A 21,497-nucleotide genomic window follows, 5' to 3' on the forward strand; every position below is an offset into this window, starting at 1 on the left:
GCGCCCCCCCCACCACCCTGCCCACCCCGGGCAAGCCACGCCCACCCCCAAGATGGCGGCCGCACCTCCCGGCTCTGCCCCCCGTCACCCCCTCCTCCAGCGCGGCCCCCATTGGCCGGGGCCGGCTCTGCGCACGCGCAGTAGCGAGGAGGTGCCACCTCCCCGCCCTCCTTCCGCCATTACAGCGGGGAGGGGAGGTGGGATGCGCTCGGCGCATGCGCGGCTCCGGGCGGTTGCGCCCCCTGGCGGTCGGGGGCGGGGCGGCTGACGGGGGGGGGAGGAGGAAGAGGAGGGGGAGGGGGAGGAAGGCGGCCGGCATCACTTCGACGGGGCCCCCGAGAGGCTCTGAGGGGGTTTGTGTCAGCGGAGCAGCGCCGTGAGTTTTTCCAGCCCTAACGATTCTATGATCTGCTCCTGTTTCAGCCCTCGGCTGCCCTCAGGAGGAGGAGGAGGAGGAGGAGGAGGAGGAGGAGGAGGAGGAGGAGGAGGAGGAGGAGGAGGAGGAGGAACGGGAAGAAGGCTAGAGCAGCCCTAGCAGACGCAAGGCGAAAGAAGTAAGCCTTAGATAAACAAACGCATGCCCCGACAGCCCGCAGGCACGTCCTGTGAGGAGGTTTTTCTGTAGGAAATTGCATTATGAGGCTCTGCCCCCAGTCAGACCCAGGGGCTGAGGCGCCCGCACGCGGGGCTGGTGTGTGGGAGCTGCCTGGAGCAGGCTGAGGGCTCGCTGTGCCGGGGGTGTGCCGTGCTGTGCCGTTTGTGGTGGCAGCCAGAAACACAGCGCCTTCAGTTGGGGTTTTGTTTAGTGTGCCAGATCCTTACTCTGTATTGCGTGTGTTGCGAAGCAGGGTCGGTAAATTTCTCGCCTAAAACAGGCGTTTTTCTTTCCTGAGTGTGCAAGTTTTGTTGTTCTACAGCTGTAGCGACAACTGTAGTGACAACGTTAATTAAAAAAAAAAAAAAGAAATGTGATTTAACAGGAAGCGGGTGGTTTTTAGGTTTAGCTGAACATGTTGGATCGTATGGGCCACCTCATCACAGCTTCGTGTTTTAAGGGTGATAAGTTGGTGTATGTTTAAAAAAATGGTCCTCACCACTCATTTCCTGTGAATGTTCTTCAGATAGGTTTTGGTGCGTAGCTTTGAAAGTGGGATGGCTGTTTCACCACAATGGGGTTGCCCAGGGAGGTGGTGGAGTCACCGTCCCTGGGGGTGTTCAAGGAAAGGTTGGACGTGGTGCTTAGGGACGTGGTTTAGTGGGTGACACTGGTGGTAGGGGGATGGTTGGACCAGATGATCTTGGAGGTCTCTTCCAACCCTAATGATTCTATGGTTCTATAATCCTTTCTCCCACAGTGTTCTCACAGTTTCCCACTGTAGGTATCCCCTTGTATAACTCTTGAAAAAGTACCAACAAACGTTTTAATTTCTTATCTGAGCTCTTAATGTGTCCATTCTGCACCTCTTGCAGTGCTGTACAACTGCCTTGAAGAGGAGAATCGTACCAGTTCCAGGAAAGAGACAAATGAAGGTAGTATAATTGAGACTTATGGAGGGAAAGGAGAAGGTGGAATATATTTAGCACCACTTCTAGTATGAAAGTGGTACGTGGATGACAATAGTTTTACCTTTCATGGTGTATAAATAAGATGTGTGTGAGTCCTACAGGTACTCCATAGGAAATGCTCACCCAAGTATTTTTACTGGTAGCTGGCATACGTAGCCCTGGCTTTGGCTCCTCTTTTCTTGCTCTAACATCTAGCTGCTCCCACACAATGCTGGGGAAAAAAAAAAAAAAAAAAGAGAGATGGCCACAAAGATCCTATAGAGGGGAAAAGAAAATCCTTCTAGAAATACTTCTAAAGCTGACTTAGGGTATTGCCACCAGATGTCAGCGCACGCCCTGAGTCACCAGCTGGTAAGACCAGTTTGAAGGCTGACAAAATAGACCCATCCTGTGTCTGGTCGTTCCCTGTCCTGAATGGTGTGGACATCTCTTTTTTTTTTTTTTTTTGAAATGGAAAATGATACCATGAGCTTCACATGCGGTGTCTCCGTGCAAAACCAAGCTTTTGCTGCTGGAGTTTCAGAGCACTCCGGCATGAGAATTGGAGCGTTTCCAAGGTGAGTGACAAGCACGCACGTAGTAACGATGTGGTCTGTTTGCTTTTGGCCTACACAAGATTAAAACTGGCCAAGAAATGAAAGACTCTGTTCTGTCATCCATCCTCTGAAGTGGTCTGTCCACCAGTGCTATCCAAATACAATAACCATATTGCAGTGTCTGAAAACAGATGAGACGTAATGGCAGCGGTTTTAATCGGCAATGGTGGAACTTTTTACTAGCATTTCTGAATGCGTTTTTTTAAACGGGGGTCTTATATACACTTGTTTCTCAGTACTTTAAATTTGTGATACTGTTATGCACAGCAAAAGGGTGGGAATGGCCCAGGGCGCACTTTGGTTCTTGGAGCAGTAACGTGGGATTCCAAGAGGCATTGCAGCCTTTTTTTGTAGTGTGACTTTGCTCTTTCCGCCTTTTTTTAGTATTTCTGTGAATATAAAAGCTCACTAAATAGTGTTGAGAGTCAGTGCCAGATCAGTCATTTTACAAGTGAAGTACTTTCTATGTTCCTGTTTATATTTAATGTTAAGCTTTTAACTGCTGCTGACAAAAGGTTGTTACTTTCTTCACTTTGTCATGGTGCTTTTGTGGGTAACCACTGGCTCTCTACTGACATAGTATTACTCAGTTTCTGTTATACTGAGCAATATCATTCTCTGATAAGAAAAATTGAAAAAATATTTGGCAAGCTTTACAAGAAAGCCACATCTGATTACTAGTGATACTTGTGGTATCATAAGTCTGCTAGCCAAAACTTGCCATCTTGAAATCAGGCGATAAACCTAGGATGGTGACAGTGGACTCTTGAAATGGGGTGGGAAAACAGTTTTGTTTACTCTTTTGTGCTTGATATTTGAAGAAGAGAAATGTTAACCACAACAGAGAGTACATTCCATTTTCTGGCATGGTCTGGTGACACACTGAATCATATTCTCTTCTTAGTGTCCTGGCCAAAGACGTACTAATACTTTAACAACAGCTTTCATGAATGGGCTTAGTACCACAAATACATATGCTTGGAAGAGAAGAGGTGTGATGAATCAGGTTCTAATTGGTGGTTTAATTTTTTTTAATTCTTTTAGCAAAATATTCTTTTAAATATTACTAATGGAGGTATGATATAAGTGGAATATTACTCACTGCAACTAATATAACTTGGTAAGCAAAATTTGCCAAACTGCTGTTATCTGAGAATATGGTCAGCGTTTTTTCCCCTAGAAAGCTTACTGAAGAGATCAAGGGAACAGGACAATCATCTTATATAGCTAAGGAAGGTCATTGCTTTAAAAAAAAATCCAAATTTTTCTTTAGTAATCTGTTTAGTTCGTTCAGTTGAAAATATTCTCCTTTGTCAATTCTATGAATTTCATTGATGACTAATTCATAGTGGAACTAATTTGTTAGTATTTGGAGAAAGGCTTCCAGAGCACCCTTTGTAGACATGCTTGAAAAATTATTTGAAGGAGTTTCATGGACCATCAGAAGTCACTCCAGTTCATCACTAGATTTCTTTTTGTTTTCATGATTAGGGTTAGGAATCGACTTTCAAAAAAAAAAAAGTTTCTTGCCAGATTTTTCAGAAGTGCTGGGCCCCTGCATCCCACTGAAATGATTATGAGCCTTTGAAAAGTCCATTAAGAGCTACTCTTCTTTTTTAGACTTCTTGGGAGCTGTACAAACTTGTAAATGGAAATTTGTATTTCAGGTGATTTGAAGGCGTTTTGGACCCAAATTGGAAATAGAAGAGTAGACATCATATTTGAGCAGGTGCAAGAAGTCCTGCTGTTGCTAAAGGAAAAGATCAAGAATGGAACTGCCACAAACCAAGGTTTGAAATCCTTGTAATGGTTCAGCAGGACTGCAACTGAGCTGTGGCCTATTTCGTGTAGGGCTGCGTGATACCTGCCACAATTCAGATCTCTGAGTTTGTTCCTTAGCAGTTGGCTTTTTTAAGCAATTTTTAAAATATTTCTAAAAAAAAAAAAAAAAAAAAAAAAAACATTTCAGATGTGTTTTGCCCCTGTGCTTTTTCAAAGTGTTTTTTTTTTTTTATGCACACAGAATAGGAATGTTTATTCTTGGGAAGTAATGAAATATCTCCAGTGCCTTGTGCTTTGTTCATCTCCAAAAGTTTTAGCCTTTAAGGCTGATTCAGTGAATTGAATGGGTTTGTGGTGAGATGATAGACTTGTAAGTACTATTTCATGTTGGAGAAACTGGTAACAGTAATGCATTATAAGATTGCTCTTGATTTTCATGGTAATAAGTTTTCTTTATCTGCATCAAAATTGGGAGTTTGGTAAGCCTGGAGCAGTACACAGGTGGTTTTGTTTGTTTTGTTTTTTTTAACTGGTCTATTTAACTTAGAAATTATTTCATTTTTATTTACTTCGGTGATTTAATAATCTGTGCAACTTACTGCTTCTTCTGTGCAAGAAAATGCACAGCAGTGTAAGACACTTTTAAACTCTGCATTTTGGTGCTTGCTCTAAATTGGTGCTGTGTTTTTTTTTGTGAACTTGCGTTCCTATGTCTTGATTTTTGTGAGGAAATATTCCAGAATTGCGGAGCTAAAAGTTGAACTTGAATCCCCAGATGATGCAATGAGACTGTGAGGTACTTAAATTTGTACGTTCTATGCTTTGTTCTGTAAAGATTCAAAGCTAAATTGTTAATATGGATTTTACTGTCATTTCTGTCAACTTGTGATGTTTATTGCATGGGGCAACAGGTTGAGGCAGAAGTCTTCTTCGTGTTTTTACAGTCTGAAGGCCGTGCCCAGCAACTTACGAGTAGCATTAATTTGGCCTGACAAGATTCAGCCCTTTTTTGGTGGGAGATGACCAATCTAGTGACAAAGTAAAGAGAGAAACTTACATTAATTTGTATTTACACGTATTACTGCCTCTGGAGGCTGCTGGGCTTGGTGTGTTTAAAAGCATTCCAGCAGCTTTGCACAAGGCAGAGGATGTTCAGTTCTGGTTCACAATTGCTAACGTGAGCTGTGACTTCATTGCAGCTCCTGGATGTGCGTATTGGGATGCATCCTGCTAGGACTGCAGTGCCAAAAGTTTGTAATAGTCTGAGTGTTGCAATGCTCTCGATTAGCATAGTCCGGAAACGATGTTTCTGGAGGACTTAAGGTTCATTTTACCTTTTAGCAGTCCCTATTGTCACTGTCCTTATTATTTAAACTATGCTTAATATCTGTTTTGTTTCTTTGTAACCTAGAATGCTGGCAGGCTTGGGCACTGGTGAACGAAGCTAATCTAGGGGATCTTTTAACTTTGACAAACAGTATGTGCATCTTGATTGTATTTATTTGTTCTGTGGCTTGAATTTCTTTTGTTTTACGTACCAGGAGTTTATTTCCTGGTTTTGAAGTGAATAATATAGATCTCAGAAGCCCGTTGGCATTGCAAACAGAGGAAAAAAAACTAAACCGTGGCATCCTTTTACCTCAAATAGTGAAGAAAAATCTGTATGTTTCCTATATGTGTTACCTCTGTGCACTTTGAAAGCTACATGGGAGATTTTAATGCACAAGTCATGTGGTGGCTGGCAAAAAGGGGGAAGATCTTTGCAATGCATTTCTGTCTCAAATTTGTCGATGCACGCCTAACCTAAATTTCCTCCTTTGGGGCAAGGGAATGGCTGGGAGGAAGGGAAATGGCAGGGGGAAGGGGGGATGGAGAAAAGAAACAGGAGAGAAAGCAGGAGAGTGTGTGTGAGTGACAGCTGCTCACACACCTCTTTATGCAAACGCATTACTTCTGTATAAGTTCAAAAAGTAGTTTCTTTTTAGTAGGGAACTTGTCAGCATGCTCTGTTAGCTATAGTTCATAGCAGTGCATTGTCTTTAATGTATTCTGGCAATTCTCTCTTCAATAAGGGAAGTAAGTTTGATTATAAATTTAGATTACTGATGTTTTTGCTTATATTCCATATTTTTTCAGCAAGCGAAGTGGTTGATGGAGATGGTGCACAGGAAATCAAACCTAAATTGCATCGGCTTCTTACAGATGCCAGCACTGCAAACTCGGCAGAAGGTTCTCAAAGGTCAGTGTATTTATTTAATACTTCCAATTTAGCAAAGCTCGTTAGTCTACATGTCTTTATTGCACTTGAGAGAGTATTCAGTCTCACTCTGGAATTTTTAAATTCATTGTTTTAAAATCAACTTTGAATCCTGACAATTTTCAAAGGAAAAATATTTTTAACTTGGCCTACATGGCCAAGATGGCCTGCAAGATCAAAACCTGAGGTGTTGAGTAGACTTGTTTAATATGTCACCTGAGAACCCTGCAGAATAAAACAGGGCATTTAGATCCGAATGAAGTTCCATGAGTATTTCCAGGGCTACCGGGGCTGGGACTTAAAAGTTTTGAGTTCAGTTCTCAGGGTTTCACAGGCTGTGGATTGTTAGGCAAATGAGTCTTTGTAGTTATGCTCAGGTAGTAGCTGGAAGATGGAGGCAAAGGTGTACTGTTCCTTGTTTTTTTAATTCTTTTTTATGAATGTTGTTTCTATCTTCTAGTACATAAGCTCTTTCTGGGCAGGAGCTGCTGCTGTCCTTTATTTGGGATGGCGCTGTGTGTCTTCATGTGGCGTCAGGCCATGTTGCGTGATGCAGACGGTCATTCAGTGAAACCCGTGGGCTGTTACTTTCCCACAGTAATAATGCTGAACCACTAGAAGACGGGTTGTTTTACTGGTTGTCTGAGATGCCGTTTTTTTCTTTTTTTTTCATTCGAAATAGCAAAAAGGAGAAGATGGAAAAATTGGATTCGGGGAGCAAAGAAGCATCTAGTGAAATTCGATCTGTACCTTTAAGCCCCCAGTATCAGAACCACAAGTGCTCTAGTGCGTGTCTCACCAACAGAGCAGTAAGCTCCTACAAAGGTGAAAATCCTCTGAAGATCCCAATCCTGCTTCACTTTGAAAGACGCCACGCAAAAGCAGACTGCCTTTCGAAAACACTGGATGTGAATTACAAAGCTCCTTGTGGCAGGAGTCTGAGAAGCTTCCAAGACGTGCAAAATTACCTCTTTGAAACAGAATGCAATTTCTTATTTATTGATCACTTCTCTTTCAACACGTACGTACTGCTGGGCAGGAACACTGTAAATCCCAAACCCCTTGTGTATGACTTTGATATCAGCAATGGAGCTGAGTCTGTGCCCGTCTCCTTCTGTAACGATATTGACCGCGCGCGATTACCTTATTTTAAATATCGGAGGGCATCGTGGCCCCGTGGGTATTATCTCAACAATTTATCCACCATGTTTCTTGACTCGTGTGACTGCACAGATGGCTGCATCGATAGGTAAGTGGAAAAATTGAATCCCAGGCAAACAGTGGGGAAGACATTTGGGATCTTATCAATGTCTTTAAATACCTGAAGTGTGGGAGACAGAGGGATTTGGCCAGCCTCTTCTCAGTGGTTTGTGGGGACAGGACAGGAGGTAATGGCCACAAGATGGAGCCCAGGCAGTTCTGCACCAACATGCAAAAGAACTTCTTCACGGTGACGGTGACGGAGCACTGGGACGGGCTGCCCAGGGAGGTTGTGGAGTCTCCTTCTCTGGAGATATTCAAGGCCCGTCTGGACGCCTACCTGGGCAGCCTGCTCTAGGGAACCTGCTTTGGCAGGGGGGTTGGACCCGGTGAGCTCTGGAGGTCCCTTCCAACCCCGACAGTTCCGTGACTCTGTGTAATGTATGATGTGTCAGTGTTAGGGGGATGTTGGAAGCGCGAAGGTGCACAGTACCAAGCAGTGCCAAATAATGAAAGGCCGATGCTGCTGGGATTTCTGCAGTAGTTGTCTTGTGCTCTGCGTTGACTGAAACAACTGGGTCTTTGTCTCCTCCAGAACTTGGGTGCTCCTACCTGCCCAGCATCTGTTGTAGGGAAAGAAATGAGCAAGAGAACGATTATGTTCCTTTATATTCCTTCCCAAATGGGCAGTGCTTCTTCAAGTGGAGCTGGAAAGCAGATCTCGGCTTTGGGAAAGGAGTGGGGAAGGGAGAGTTGTGTACTAGCAGAGGAAGGCTCATTTTTCTGGCAGACAGGGATTCTTCATGACAACTTCAGCTGCAGGTCCCTCTGGGATGGTATCCTTCAGGGCTGGGACTGGGCAGCCTGGGGAGATCAGTCGTGTGGGCCATGGGAGGTTACTTAAGGCAGAGGAAGAAACCCCCATTCGCCATCTCTACGTCCCATCCTTCCTCATTCCTAAACAACAGCTATAAAACGCCATGGTCACAGGACACGTTTATGCTCTGGACAGTTAGAACCACAGAACCATTAAGGTTGGAAAAGACGTCCAAGATCATCTGGTCCAACCATCCCCCTACCACCAGTGTCACCCACTAAACCACGTCCCTAAAATGTTCCAGTGATGTTGCTCATTACCATCTCTTTCTGAAGCCCTGTAGCTCTGGACCGCGTATTGCTCTGCGGGAAACTGCCACAGTTCACATCTGAGCTTAGCAGTAACGCTGCCTGCTTTCTTGTGGGGTATTTGTCCACTTCCCTGAAGGGTGTTTGTCTTTAACTTGATCTCTGCCCGGAGGTGTTGCCTTGTTCTTGAATCCATTTTGTATTTTTGGTAGCTGGGGCAGTTGCGGATACTGGCGTGCAGTGTATTAATGAAGCTTCAGTTATTCAGATTACGTAGAGCAGTGGGGAACGGCTAGCACGTAGCATGCTCCTTCTGTGTGCTGAACTTCCCCAAGAGCTGAGATACTTTGGGGGAGTCAGGATTTGTCCAGTTGCTGCTCACACAAAGCCTGCGAGTCTTTGGATTTGTCATAAGATGTGAGAGTCAGCATTACTGCTGGAGTTCTTCAGTGGGCACTGTGGAATTCTTCACTTCCTCCACCAGAGCGGGAGGAAGGTGATGGAGTAGTGGCTAGCAGACCAGGATGCTGTGCCAGAACAGATTATTCTCATTCCTTCATTCAATCAATTTGATTATGTCCCGTTTGTAATTAAAAATAAAACAGTATGTTTATGCATATAGTCAAGTACATTTTAAATGATGTAAACTTGATTTACACAACTTCAAATAGAGTCTGTTTTCCATGTGATGTTTTACTTTTATCTTCTAGGTCAAAATGTGCGTGCCTACAGCTAACTGCAAGAGGCTGTCATAAAGTTTCTCTGTCTCCAAGTACTAAAACTTCTCGTGGATACAGCTATAAAAGACTGGAAGGGCCTGTTCCTAGTGGGTAAGAAAGAACTAATAATTACTATTTTATTTGTATACCCTTGCTTTACTCCTGTAGTGTTTCTGGATTACCGAAACCTTCATTTTTTGTCCCAATGTTACTGGCACGTCAGGATGGATTGGGCAGAAATAATGACTGACTTGAGTAACGATGGGGGAAAAAACACTTTTGTACTGCAGATTACTGTGGCTTTTTGACGGTGCCCTGTGTGTGTGCACAGGTGATGGAGGAAACAAATAATTGTTCCCAATAATATTGTTCCCTTTTCAGTCCTTGTTGCTGTGCAGCGTTGACTTCTGGTTGGGGTACAGGATTAAAGCTGCCAGTGCACCCAGAGACAGATGGAAAAAAGCACAGTTGCGAATTCTTCTAGTGGCATTTGTTTAAATCCTAAAACTCCTGACAGCTACAGTGAGGTCTCAGCAGGCAGGTTGTCTTTGCTAAACTCTGCTCAATCATAGAATGAGGTACTTCATAAAGATTTCTTCATCTGTGTGACTTACTCTTGTAAAATAAAAAAGTAGCATTTATTTTTCTTGTGTCCTTATAAAAAATCTGTCCGACTCTTAAAATCGATGAGTCAGTAGTCATGAGCTTCAGAGCACTGCACAATCAGTTTTAGCCAGGGTCTTTCTTTTCATTCAACTGCCTTATTACTTAGTGCTCAGGAGGGAAATTTATAATGGCAACTTTGCTTTGGTAATGCATTCTTTTATGTTGTGTTTTCTTTTGTTTTCTCTTGACAGAATTTATGAGTGTAGCGTGTTGTGCAGGTGCGACAAGATGATGTGTCAGAACAGGGTTGTACAGCATGGCATTCAAGTTCGCCTGCAGGTGTTCAACACAGAGAAAAAGGGTTGGGGCGTCCGCTGCCTGGATGATATTGACAAGGGGACGTTTGTTTGTACTTACTCAGGTAACAGAAAGTGACCTAGGGAAGATTTATAGCATAATTCTCCCTCCCCTGTGGCCTGTGCCCTGGAATTTCTTTGAGAACCCAACAGGGAAATAGAGTGTTGGAAGAGAAGTGAGCCACTGTGATCTTAACTTGCAGATGATCGAACAGACAGAACTTTGAAGAACTCTGCAATGTAATGGTGCCAGACGAATTCAAAAGGTTCTAGAGCATTGCCCATCTCAGACTTGACTTTTTTTCCCTTCACAGGTCCATGCATCCTATGCCAGGGCTAGTTTTCCTTCAGTATAAATGCATTGAAATTTTGCTTTCAAAATAATGCTCTTGCCTTTCATGTAAGTTAGAACTGATACAGCGTGACCCATCTTAGCAAAGAAACAATCTTAAAAAAAAGTCATTTTTCTTCCAGGCAGATTAATGAGCAGAACTGAAGCTCAAGTATTGGGAGGTGCCAGTCAAGACAAGAAAGAGGAGAGCGCTGTGAATGACAGCAGGCACGGCGTTTTTTCCAAAAAAAGGAAACTTGACTCCAGTTGCTCAGATTCTGAGATTGAACTAGTGCAGACTGGCAAAGATCATGTTCTTGAGAAGCAGGAATCTTTGTCTCAGACTGTGGATAATGAAGATGAATCATCTGAGTAAGTTTACCCGAGGAAATGTAAGAATAGCAAAACTTTATGTTCTTGTATTCTAGAAAGTCCTATATACAGTTTACTGTAGAACTGAATGCCCTCAGCCAGAGGATGTTTCTTTTTCTTTCTCAACATTTTTTGGTTAAATCCTAATCTGTTCTAGTGGGACAGAGTTATTTCTGTATGCTAATTTCCTTGATGGTGTGTATCCCGTATCATTTTCTAGAAATCCCATTTGTACGTGATCTCTTCAGGATCATTTGTAAAGAGTGAAGTGATTAAAAAATACTTGATGACACTGAAGGATTTGATAACAAATTAGCCACTAACTGTCCTGTGCTTTGCTCTCAAATTTCTAAACCTCTTATTCTTTGTAACGAAACCTGGCCTGCTAGTTTCAACCCTTTCTTGTAAGGAGTCTGACAACAGGCTTCCTTTTGCAGTAAATTACACGGGAGTTCTAATCCTGTTTTCAATTTATGGTCTCATAGCCTGACAAGACTCCTAAAATAAAATTACAGCAAAATAATGTGTGGCTTTGTCAATATCATGCTGTAGTAATTATCAGTGATCTGCTAGATTTTACTTTTACTAAGTGCTTCCCCTCTAAATTGTAGGGAAGCATGATATTAAATTCGTTTTTACTCTGCTGCTATCTTAAATTTCATTTTTATTCTCAGGAAAGGAAATTAATGTTTTACATGGGAGCTATATAAAAATGTGACACACAAAGAATTTGCTAGTCTGGCTCCTGAAAGAAAACAAAACCCAATCCAGCTGACCTGAAAAAAACTTCTGAGAGGATATCAGTGGGCTAAGCCCTACATGTCATTCACCCAAGCAGGATGCCTTTAAAAGGGTGAACAGCGTAATCATAATAATATTAAAATATTACAACTTCTTATGGCAACTGCAACTTCTGAATTTACAAAGGGGTTTAAATCTTAAGAAAGACTTAAAGAATAGCATTTTTTGGCCATTACTGGTAGACCAAAGAAATACGATGTTTTTTCATGGCAAGAAAATACATGTAAATATTTCAGTTTGAAGAATTCCTTAAATAGGAGCTATTACTTATTGCTACATGCTGTATGGACGCTCTGATTAGGTTGAAGCTGGTATTTTCTACTGCAGTCTAAATATAATCAAAGTAAACGAGACTTCTGATGTTTTAAGTACATATGGCAAAGACTGTTTCCCATCCTTCCTCAACCTTCTCCTGATGTGAAAGAGTGTGATGTGAAGTTCTTTTGTGTGAGAGTATTTTCTATATCTGCCATGTTTTGATTCCCTCTCTCTATCCTTTATCCCCACATCTGTTTTGTTTTCCTGTTTGAAAGCTACACTGTCAAAAGTGTTGAAAGTGATGGCAGGAAAAAGGCAAAACTCTCTCTGTAGGTGCTGTGTTTTGAGGTGATTTGGTATAATAGTTAACAGAAAGCTTGGTTCTTGGGAGTACTGAAGGAGGACGTACAAGCAGCTGCTTATCTCTCAAGAAAAGTATGCTGAACTGTTTTATAAACACCACTGAGAACTTAACCCAGTTCCTCAAAAAGCAGTTGGGGTGAAAGTAAGACTGCAGGTTCTGGTGTGGTCTGCTCTAAATGTACTAGAGGCTGTTGGAGAAATGTGTGTTGTGAGAGTTATTTATGTGTCATCTTGTCTTTTGCGATTTCCTTTTGAACTTTCTGCACAGAGTTCACCCAAGGAATTCGAGTGTTGCAGCGGTGAGAAGGCCTGGAACTAGAATAGCTGTTGTTCGTAATCGCCAGCTACAAATGGTAATAATCATAAGTGGCTTTAAAAGAGGGATTTTCTTTTCACTGTGCTGAATATAAGCATCAATTTTGACCTTTTCATCTTACACACTTAAATTCTACCAAACTTTCTTCGTGAGATTGTCACGCTGTGAGCTGAGCTGGAAGCTATACCCCATCCCTTCTCCAGTACCGTCCCTTCAGCACTTTCACTGAGAAGGGCATTAATGACATCCTTCCTTTCTCCATCCTCACCCTTCACTGGTGCTCCAGCCAAGAGTCTCAATAAATGATTCTCCACCTCCATCTCCCGTTGTAGCTAATTGCAGGGTTAGTGCTAATATTTTTGTGATGTCTCCCTGAAAAGTGACATAGCAGGAAAAGAAGGGAATAAAATCTCGAGAGCTGGATGGAGTTAGCTCAGCGGCACAGTTGGGAGAATCTCTTCTGCCCCGGGGTGTCAAGTGCTGTAAATACATGCAAAGCAAGGAAGCTGGTGTGAACTTACTCTGCAGGCTCCGTTGCACACGATGTTTTCATGCAAAAATGTGGCAGTTCTGTGCATTTTGGTGCTCCCATAACTGATTGCCTTCTTGTAGGGGGAGGCGAGAAATCTTGCCACTTCTGTTTTATTAAAACCATGTAAAAAGCATATTTGGGCTTTGGTTCAGCAGCTTATACGAAGACATTTAAACCCTGGTGAGATTGTTTGCACTTATTTACTTAATGTAAATATTGTGTTGAATGGGGAGCTCCTACCAGGTTATTCTGAAGGATGACTTGAAATTAAGATGCATGTTGCATTGCAGTAAATGTTTGGACCTTTGGAACTCAGTCATAGCCGTGTGTATAGCCAAGTAGGTTTGAAACTTAAGCCCTGGAGTCCTAAAATCCATTTGTTATCCTGTGTTGACCCAGAGTTGCATATAGCAACAGTACGTCACAGCCTTTTCACTTATTTTTTATTCTGTTTAAAGGAAGTTGATACACTGGTGCACAGTGCCAGCTCAGATGAAGATAATAGTTCTCAGCCTCATCAGTCAAGCAAAACAAAACTAACCAGTGGAACAAAGAAAGGAAAAAGTAGGTTTGCAGAGCTGTAAATACTGCACTCTTAGTGTACTCGTAAACTGTGGGCTTTGCATGTGTGCAGGCCTGTTCTCAGAGTAGGGTGATGATGTCCACGTAGTGCTTAGGCTGTCTTAGCGGAGCTCAGCAGTACAGAAATTACTGCTGCCTTGCATATTACAGCCCATCCATTGGTCCAAGGCAATCTTTTGCCTGCAAACTTGATCTTGGGCCCTGGTGAACAGTCTGTAGAATAGTTTTTCAAATGCAGGGCAGCTGTGGGGAAAAGGATGTAAGGGGGAGGGTGGGGGGCGCTCAACCTTGGGAGGCGATGTGAAACTGATGCTGTTTGCACACGCATCTTGTTTCTGTCTTTATTCCAGTTTGTGATTCTCTCAGGAATGAAATTAAGGAGAACAATGGTAAAATGCCATGCAAAAGAAATCAGTCTGGAGTGGGATTTGAGAAGAAGGGAGAGACTGGGGTCACTCACAGGAGCCTTGGGCAAGTGCTTCAGGCAGTGCAAGGGGAAACGTAGTAATTTGATAGGGAAGTGATGAAAGGTGTGGAAAAGGGCAGTTACATTAAGGCTTTGTAGCGAATAGTGAGGAAGCTGAATGTATTTTGGAGAGCAAAGAAAGGTGGGTGGATAAGTGGCCAGGGCCAAACAAGGGAAAGGCTTTTGCTTCAAAGCAATACTGAAAAATAACTTCCATGTCCATTGACAGGATCCGTTCAGCAGCAGAAGGAAGACCATACCGTGAAAACTGGACAGACCGAGCCTGCTGACACGGACAGTGCAGAATGCAAAAGGAAGAGTCTGTCTCTGCAGGGTGTTGCTTGCGGCAAGTCGGATGTGCTGGATGACACTCGTGTTATGAGGCCATCCAAAAATGTTCCCCAAAAAGCTAACCACAAAGAGGAGAATCGCAGGCAGTCAAAACAAGGCACGTTTTGCAAGGAGGCTGACAGTGATGGGTCGCTTCTGAAGAATGCTAACGAAGAAAATATTTATATACTGGATGCCACGAAAGAAGGGAATGTGGGTCGTTTTCTTAACGTAAGTAAGAAGTTGGATGCGTTGTCTTACGTGCCTTAGCTGGAATAAATAAATGATGGATTTGCATGAGTTGGAAGGCTTTTGCAAAAAAATCTGTCCTGACATAACCCAAATGCGTGGTGGGTGCGTGTGAGGGCAGCTTGTGGCACTGCCTGCACTCTGAAGTGACAGAACAGAAGGTAGGCTCCTGCCAGCTGTGAGTGCTTCCGTAAGGTAATGCATGGTACATACTAGCTGTAGGTTTTGGCACCACTAGATTCCAGAGTGAAAGATTTCCAAGTCGTGAGTGATACCTGTTTTCTGAATTTTAGTATAGCGCCTCTTCCTGGGGGGAGAGGGGCTGTCCAGAGATCAAATAGCACATTTTGAACTACCAGCCTTCTCCCAGCCCCATTTCTTGTTCCCAAAGCATTGTAAATTCTGGCTTATGCTGATTTAAGGTAAGTGTTGTGATTTTGTAGGAAACTTCTCTATAGTTAAATCACATGTTAAGAAAGTGGTCTGTCATGCTTGGATAGATACCTGGTTAGTAAGTCTTTTAACTTTGACTTTTCGAGGAAATAGCAATGAATTCCAACAAAAGTCCAGCTAAGGTGAATGTTTTATGCATACATCTGGATGTGCTCAGCAAATAACTTATTTCTCCATTGGCATCGATACGTATTTTAGTGTAAAATCTTGAATATACTTGAGCATTTCCTCGTTGCAGAGGCAGTATGGTGGTAAGATTGGCATAGTGCATCTTGCTGAAACCTTCCTTCTTCACCCATCACCATACCTGTGTTCCTGTGTGCACCTGAATGACGTTTAGCATCTCATCTCTTCGCCAGTGCACGCAATCATTTCATCTATTAATTGCTCCCCTGACTGACATCAAGAAACATCTGTCACATACTGATTATTTGTGGTACGGCCCGAATCAAAGACGATTCCTCACCATAAATTCCTGGAGGGCAGCTTGATAAATGACCTCGATTTTCCTAGGCAAAGGTACTTCCATGATATGATGGAGATTAAAAAAAAATAAATTAAAGAGGTATAGTTAAAGCAAAAAAATAGTGGTAGTGGCATTGAATAATGGAGATTTTGTTGACTGGAAAAGGGGAGGAAGGAACTACCTCTAACAGTGACATACTTGACACAAAACAGGTCTTTTGGCCAAGGACCGGGTCACTTACTCTTTCTAATTCATCTATTCTGTTTCACAGCACAGCTGCTGCCCAAATCTGTTTGCACAGAGCGTGTTTGTAGAGACTCACAACAGAAGCTTCCCGTGGGTGGCTTTCTTCACAAACAGGTGATTTTTATTTTATTTTTTTGGGAAATGTAATGTGTTTTTTTCAAGGCACTAGGGAAGAAAACAGTGCTTAATTATTAAGAAAAAGTTATATTAAGGGTGCAGACATTTAGATCATGAAACTGTAGAACTGCCTTCTTACCAGTGACTTCTTACTATTCACTAAAGGCTGAAGAAATACAGTTGTTTCAGTGCAAACTGAATAAAAAAAAATCATTAGTGATAATCAACATGAAGAGTGGAAATGACTTTTGATGCATCCATTTTGGTCATTGCCATCTTCAGTGGAAACATAGATTTAACCTATTTTTCATGGTTCTTTAGAAAGCCAAGATTCGTTGGTCTCAGTGTCGTGCCTCAAAGAATGCCCAGGAGAGCTGTGTCCCAGAGGGCAGGGTCGGCGCATACAGGTTCTTAAGGCTGATGCGCTTTCTCTGTTAGCCCAACGAGCTGACTCGTTCTGTGTACTGCAGCGTGTCTTGGGGAAGTGGCAGTAAGGTACTCAGGTGGAACTTCCTCTGAAAGACAAAAAAAAATGTGGCTATCTCCTCCTGGATGGCAGGAAGGGGAGATACAGAGAGCTGGCACCAATGAGATGAAAGGAGGAGGCAGCTAAACCCAGGAAAGGAAAGATTAACGATATGACTGAAGTTAGCTGATGGATTTGACAACGGGAGTGCTAGGTGAGAATTTATAACAGAGAGGAGAGTTTAGTCCAGACAAACAGGGATCCTGGAGAACACTGATACTCTGTGGAGCTTTGCAACCCTAGGCCCAGCCCCTGGTCCCCTGCTGACGCACATGCTGTGGATTGCACTGTGAGGAGGGCTTCCAAGCGCTCTGAAGATAATGCTTCTGAAATACAAAGGTTGTGGTTTAGCTAGAATCTTTCTTGCTCAGGTACTCAGTAAAGAAATGTGTAGTGGGGATTGAGGCCAGAGGATAGAGGCAGTAGTGGTCAGCAGAAGATGCTTAGGGAAGACGGTTGTTGAAGGAATGTTCCCTTGGCTTGTCCTCTGGCTTTCTGGCAGTAACCCCTTTGCAACTTTTCTAGATTAAGGGCTCCATCTGGATCATTGAGCTTAATTTTATGTCTTCTGTGAACTTTCCCAGTCACCTTTTTATTTCTTTTATGTTTCTGGCTTCCGGAACATCCTAAGGTTATCAAGTCCCAGATTGCAGTTATGCTTCGCTTGAAAAGTCCTCATTTTGTTTGTTCTCAGCCTGCTGCCTGATCATTCACTGAACTTCACTTATATCTTACCCTCTGTGAAATATCAGAGAATTACTCTCTTGTTTGTAATACTTGTATTTTATTGCTTTTTCCACTTGGTTGTGCCTCAGTATCTTAGTATTTAACTTGGCATTTGTTTGGGGCAGTGAATTTCCTACATTTGAAATCACCTCTCTCATATACTTGTCACAGGGGCTGGTTCTTGAGGGTCATGTGTTTAACTTTGAGTCTTAGGGTTTGGGCACGTAAATGATGCAGTTGCATTAAAATGTAGCCAAAGATGATCCCCTTCATCCTCAGTACACCTAGAGATCTATTTGAACCACAGTGATGGGCTGTACACAGTAAAAAGAACAAAGCTGCCTGTGCTCTCGTTGAGATGTGTTCACTTATCTTTTTTTCCTTTTTTTTCTTTTAACTTTTCCCCCCGGAATTTGCCTGGAAGTTAGAGCTGGTTGCTTAGACTCTGGCTCTATTATACCGCTTGATAAATTCTTTTTTTCTAGCTATAGATATTTGCACTCTCCATAGCTCTGATAGGCAAAGCAGCGTGTACCAGGGACTCCTTATATCTCTTGGTTCTCTCTGAGCTGCATGCATGATGCTTTCGCCCCACACGCTTTTGGGGTTTGCGTGTGGGTTGTTGGTGACAAATGGCGAACGCAGTCCTGTTTCACTGAGTTCAAACGAATTGACCAAATATTTTATTTCTTAGGCATGTGAAAGCTGGAACCGAACTCACGTGGGATTATGGTTATGAAGCTGGAAGCATGCCAGAGATGGAGATTTCCTGCCAGTGTGGAGTTCAGACGTGCAGGAAAAAAACCTTATAGGTCAAGCTTTTCTACTGTCAACACTTCACGTACCTGGACATTTATATGCTGGAAGGGACTGTACAGTGAACAGTGCACTTAAACAAACCTGTGGTGCTAACTATATTGAACAAAAATGCCTTTTATCTGATTGTTTTTTAAACTTAGAGTTAATTTTCATTTTTATGGTTTACAGGAATAGAAATATCTGTCTTAAGAACAGGCATCGGCCGTTTCTTAGATTACTTCTGTGCTCCTCATCTTTCCCCTCCCTTCCTTTCCTTCACAGGCTGGAAGAACTCATGCTTCCCTCCAGGCTGCAACAGAAACCTGATGGGCGCAGAGCAATGGTTCGTTGATGTTTTCCTGTGCCCTCCTGCAATGATGAGTTAGCAAAACTCAGTTTTCTGAGACTCATATGAATGCAAGCCTGTCTGTTTTGGGGGTTAAGAATGTTTTAAATATACCTAAGCCTGCTGAATCCAGTGGTAAGATGAATCAGAACAGTCTCGTAGAGCTGTGGTCTCGCTACAGAGTGAGCTGGGCAAGTCCTGCTGGTGCTGCAGAGAAACAGTTGCATCCCTGTCCATGTTTATCTCACAGTGAAATCCTTGGAAATCCAGTGGGCCTCATTTCAGTGCCCTGTTGTGTACTGGGTGATAGGTGAGCCAGAGCTGTCCTTGCTCTGCGCTCAGGATCACCTTGAACTCCAGAGTCTCTTCCTGAAACCGTGTCCCTTAGGGCCAGGTCCACACATCGCCTTAGCTCCAGGAATGGGAACTCCACCACTTCAGGGCAGTCCGTTCCACTGCTTGACCACTGACCTCTCCATGAAGAAATTATTCCCAACGTCCAATCTAAACCTCACCTGGTGCAACTGGAGGCTGTTTCCTGTTTGTCACCAGTGAGACACCCCCCTCACTGCAGCCTCCTTCCAGGTAGCTGTAGAGATCGATGGGGTCTCCCCTCAGCCTCCTTTCCTCCAGACTAAACAGCCCCAGTTCCCTCAGCTGTTCCTCACGTGTCTTTTTCTAGTCCCTTCACCAGCTTTGTCGCTCTTCTCTGCGCACACTTGAGCAGCTCAACATCATTCTAATGCTGAGGGGCCCAAAACTGAACGCAATATTCCAGGTGCTGTCTCAACAGTGCTGTGTACAAGGGGACAGTCACTTTCCTGGTCCTGCTGGCCACGTGAGCTCTTGATGCAGGCCACGATGCCATTGGCCTCCTTGGCCACCTGGGCACGCTGCTGGCTCCCATTCAGCGGGCTGTTTACTGGTACCTGTGTGTGCTTTTCTGCTGGGCAGCTTTCCAGCCACCCTTCCCCAAGCTTATATCGCTGCATGGGGTTGTTACGACCCAAGTGCGGGACCAGGCCCTTAACCTTCTTGAATGCCATGTGTGTAATGCTGTTCCTGGAAAAGAGCAAGGCGTGGGTATGCAGGCTTCTGAATATTTTTGGAGCCTTGTGCAAAGAAGGGGGAGTTTAAGCTGGTCCTGGAATTCATCTTAACTTCATGAATTTCAGAAGCTTGAATTTTCTCGTTGTTAGAATACTCTGGAGGCCATGCATGGCTGATCACATGTAATTTCTGTTGGTATTTGCTCAGCCATTAGCAGATTTTTTTGTCATTGGTTTTCCTGTTTCACTGGCTCCAGAGCAGGGCTGAAACTGGCTCCCTGGCCTGTATTAGAGGGCGACGTACCCCATGGTGAACCTGCTCTTCCATGGCACAGCCAAAACTACAGCCCAGGAGCGTCCTTACAGAAATGTCTCAAGCGTAAACATGTGAAGGCAGCTCAGAGGAGAGGTATAGAGCTCGTCACACCCATCACCCACCAGATGCCTTCCTCTAAAGTTTGTTCACTTACTCATTGACACCTCTGAGAGATTCCCATGCAGGTTCCTCAGTAACCACTATTAAGAGCGCTACAGGTGCCGTATGGTTTTTCAAGAGCTCCCTGCATGGTCACATGTCGGTATTGTGGCTGTGATGTGAAACGGAGGCTGCATATGTCTGTGATTTGGTCTGGTGAGAGAAACAGCAGCGTGGTCTATGTCCCAAGGTAGAGGGGCTGGATAGCTTTAATGTCGTGGTGTTATAGTGAGAAGGAAGGAGGGAAGGGGAGTTCATAGTGGATTTTCTTCAACCTGAAAAATGCCACACAGGGAGAGAGGCCTCTGCACCTACTGCCTTGGGCATATGGATACCAAGAAAACAGAGGTGCTTCTAGAAGCACTATCTCATCTCTCTGGTGGCGCAGGAGGACACAGCAAGAGGGAAGGGATCCTCAAGTCACAAGCATTAAACTCACTCTTAAGTACAACTTTGTTAAACTCTGCACTTGATTTTACTTGCCTGAATGCATGTTATGCGTATGTGTATTGGTAAGTGTGCACCAAAACATGCTTAAATGTGTTAACCTGAAGGAGCAGGGGGTGATGGTGTATAATGGAAACCATAGCATGAAAGATTTCATGCTTGGGTCAGCAGCGCTACCTGTATCTCCAGGATGCTCTCAGATTTCTCAACAAGCTCAGTACATACAAGGAGTTTAAACCTTTTATAAATGGACCTTTCACTGAGAGATCAGACCTGTGAACTGTTCTGTGAAGTATGAGACCTCAGCTCTTCTCTCCCACTAGCCCCCAGGGCTGGTGCAGAAATTGGAGTTGAGGCTTCCTCACTGCCCTGCCTGCAGCTGTGCGTGGGGAGGGGAGAGATTGCTTCTCCCCGGCCTGGGGGAGCAGAGCTCCAGCCTCAGGGTTTTAAGACCTCCGTATAGGATACGATTCATCAGACCAGGTGGAAGCTGGAGGTCTCCAGTCCCAGCTCTCATCTAAAGGCAGAGTACCTTCTGTTTCTTGCTACAGAAAATATCTGGTCTGCAACTGTCCACGAGCATGTTGTCAGTGTGGATTTTACTCTACATAATGGGTATGATGGGGCTTTTTGGCTGGCTGTGTTTATCAGCTCTGTGTTCAGAAGGGGTGCTTCAGCCTCCTCCTGCACGTGAGGATACACCAGGTTCTGCTGCTGCAAACCAGCTTTTACACCCCTCACAGTCTGATGCTTTCATTGCTTGTCACTGCAACAATTGAGACCAGAGATAATAGCCTGTATACTTAAAAACACCTTACAAGGTACATTTTTAATTGTTGTTTTGTTTTTGCAATTTTGTTTTTGTAATTTTATGTGCATGGGTTCTGCAGAAGGTGCCTGGCAAGTACCCTCTGCAGATCACGGCTGTGTCAGTTCAATAGGCATTGCAAGAGTGCTCGTTCAACCGTGGCAGGCAGGTGCTCAGCCGATCCCAGCAAAGCAGGGCTCAGCACACGCAGCACTTTCTTGGGAAGACAAACA

At 43.7% G+C, this 21,497-nt stretch overlaps 1 protein-coding gene across 5 annotated transcripts; it reads left to right on the top strand.

The window, feature by feature from the left end:
• The first annotated feature begins 272 nt into the window (after nucleotides 1-272).
• On the top strand, nucleotides 273-21,289 carry SETDB2 (SET domain bifurcated histone lysine methyltransferase 2). Of its 5 annotated transcripts, XR_010827965.1 has the most exons (17): nucleotides 274-438; nucleotides 484-554; nucleotides 1,471-1,530; nucleotides 3,830-3,952; nucleotides 5,356-5,421; nucleotides 6,081-6,183; nucleotides 6,884-7,450; nucleotides 9,237-9,356; nucleotides 10,103-10,272; nucleotides 10,682-10,910; nucleotides 12,601-12,685; nucleotides 13,639-13,744; nucleotides 14,458-14,789; nucleotides 15,998-16,086; nucleotides 18,036-18,153; nucleotides 18,422-18,482; nucleotides 19,792-21,289. XR_010827965.1 is itself a non-coding variant. In XM_066988990.1 (16 exons), coding segments are annotated over exons 2-15 (2,169 nt in total). In that variant the 5' UTR covers nucleotides 274-438; nucleotides 484-553; the 3' UTR covers nucleotides 18,422-21,289. The 5 variants fall into 5 exon arrangements, 4 of the variants coding, with proteins under 4 accessions (XP_066845098.1, XP_066845091.1, XP_047908435.2 ...); XM_066988990.1 differs by having other exon boundaries at nucleotides 18,422-21,289; XM_066988997.1 differs by lacking the exon at nucleotides 19,792-21,289 and having other exon boundaries at nucleotides 273-438; nucleotides 6,884-7,222; nucleotides 18,036-18,617.
• Nucleotides 21,290-21,497: the final 208 nt, after the last annotated feature.

This window comes from Anser cygnoides, chromosome 1 (assembly GCF_040182565.1).
Source record: "Anser cygnoides isolate HZ-2024a breed goose chromosome 1, Taihu_goose_T2T_genome, whole genome shotgun sequence".
NCBI lineage: Eukaryota > Metazoa > Chordata > Aves > Anseriformes > Anatidae > Anser > Anser cygnoides.

Coding starts and splice junctions, on each gene's coding strand:
- SETDB2 (XM_066988990.1), top strand. Junction 5,422..6,080: donor TCTTTTAACTTTGACAAACA/GTATGTGCATCT, acceptor ATATTTTTTCAG/CAAGCGAAGTGGTTGATGGA. Junction 14,790..15,997: donor ATGTGGGTCGTTTTCTTAAC/GTAAGTAAGAAG, acceptor TCTGTTTCACAG/CACAGCTGCTGCCCAAATCT.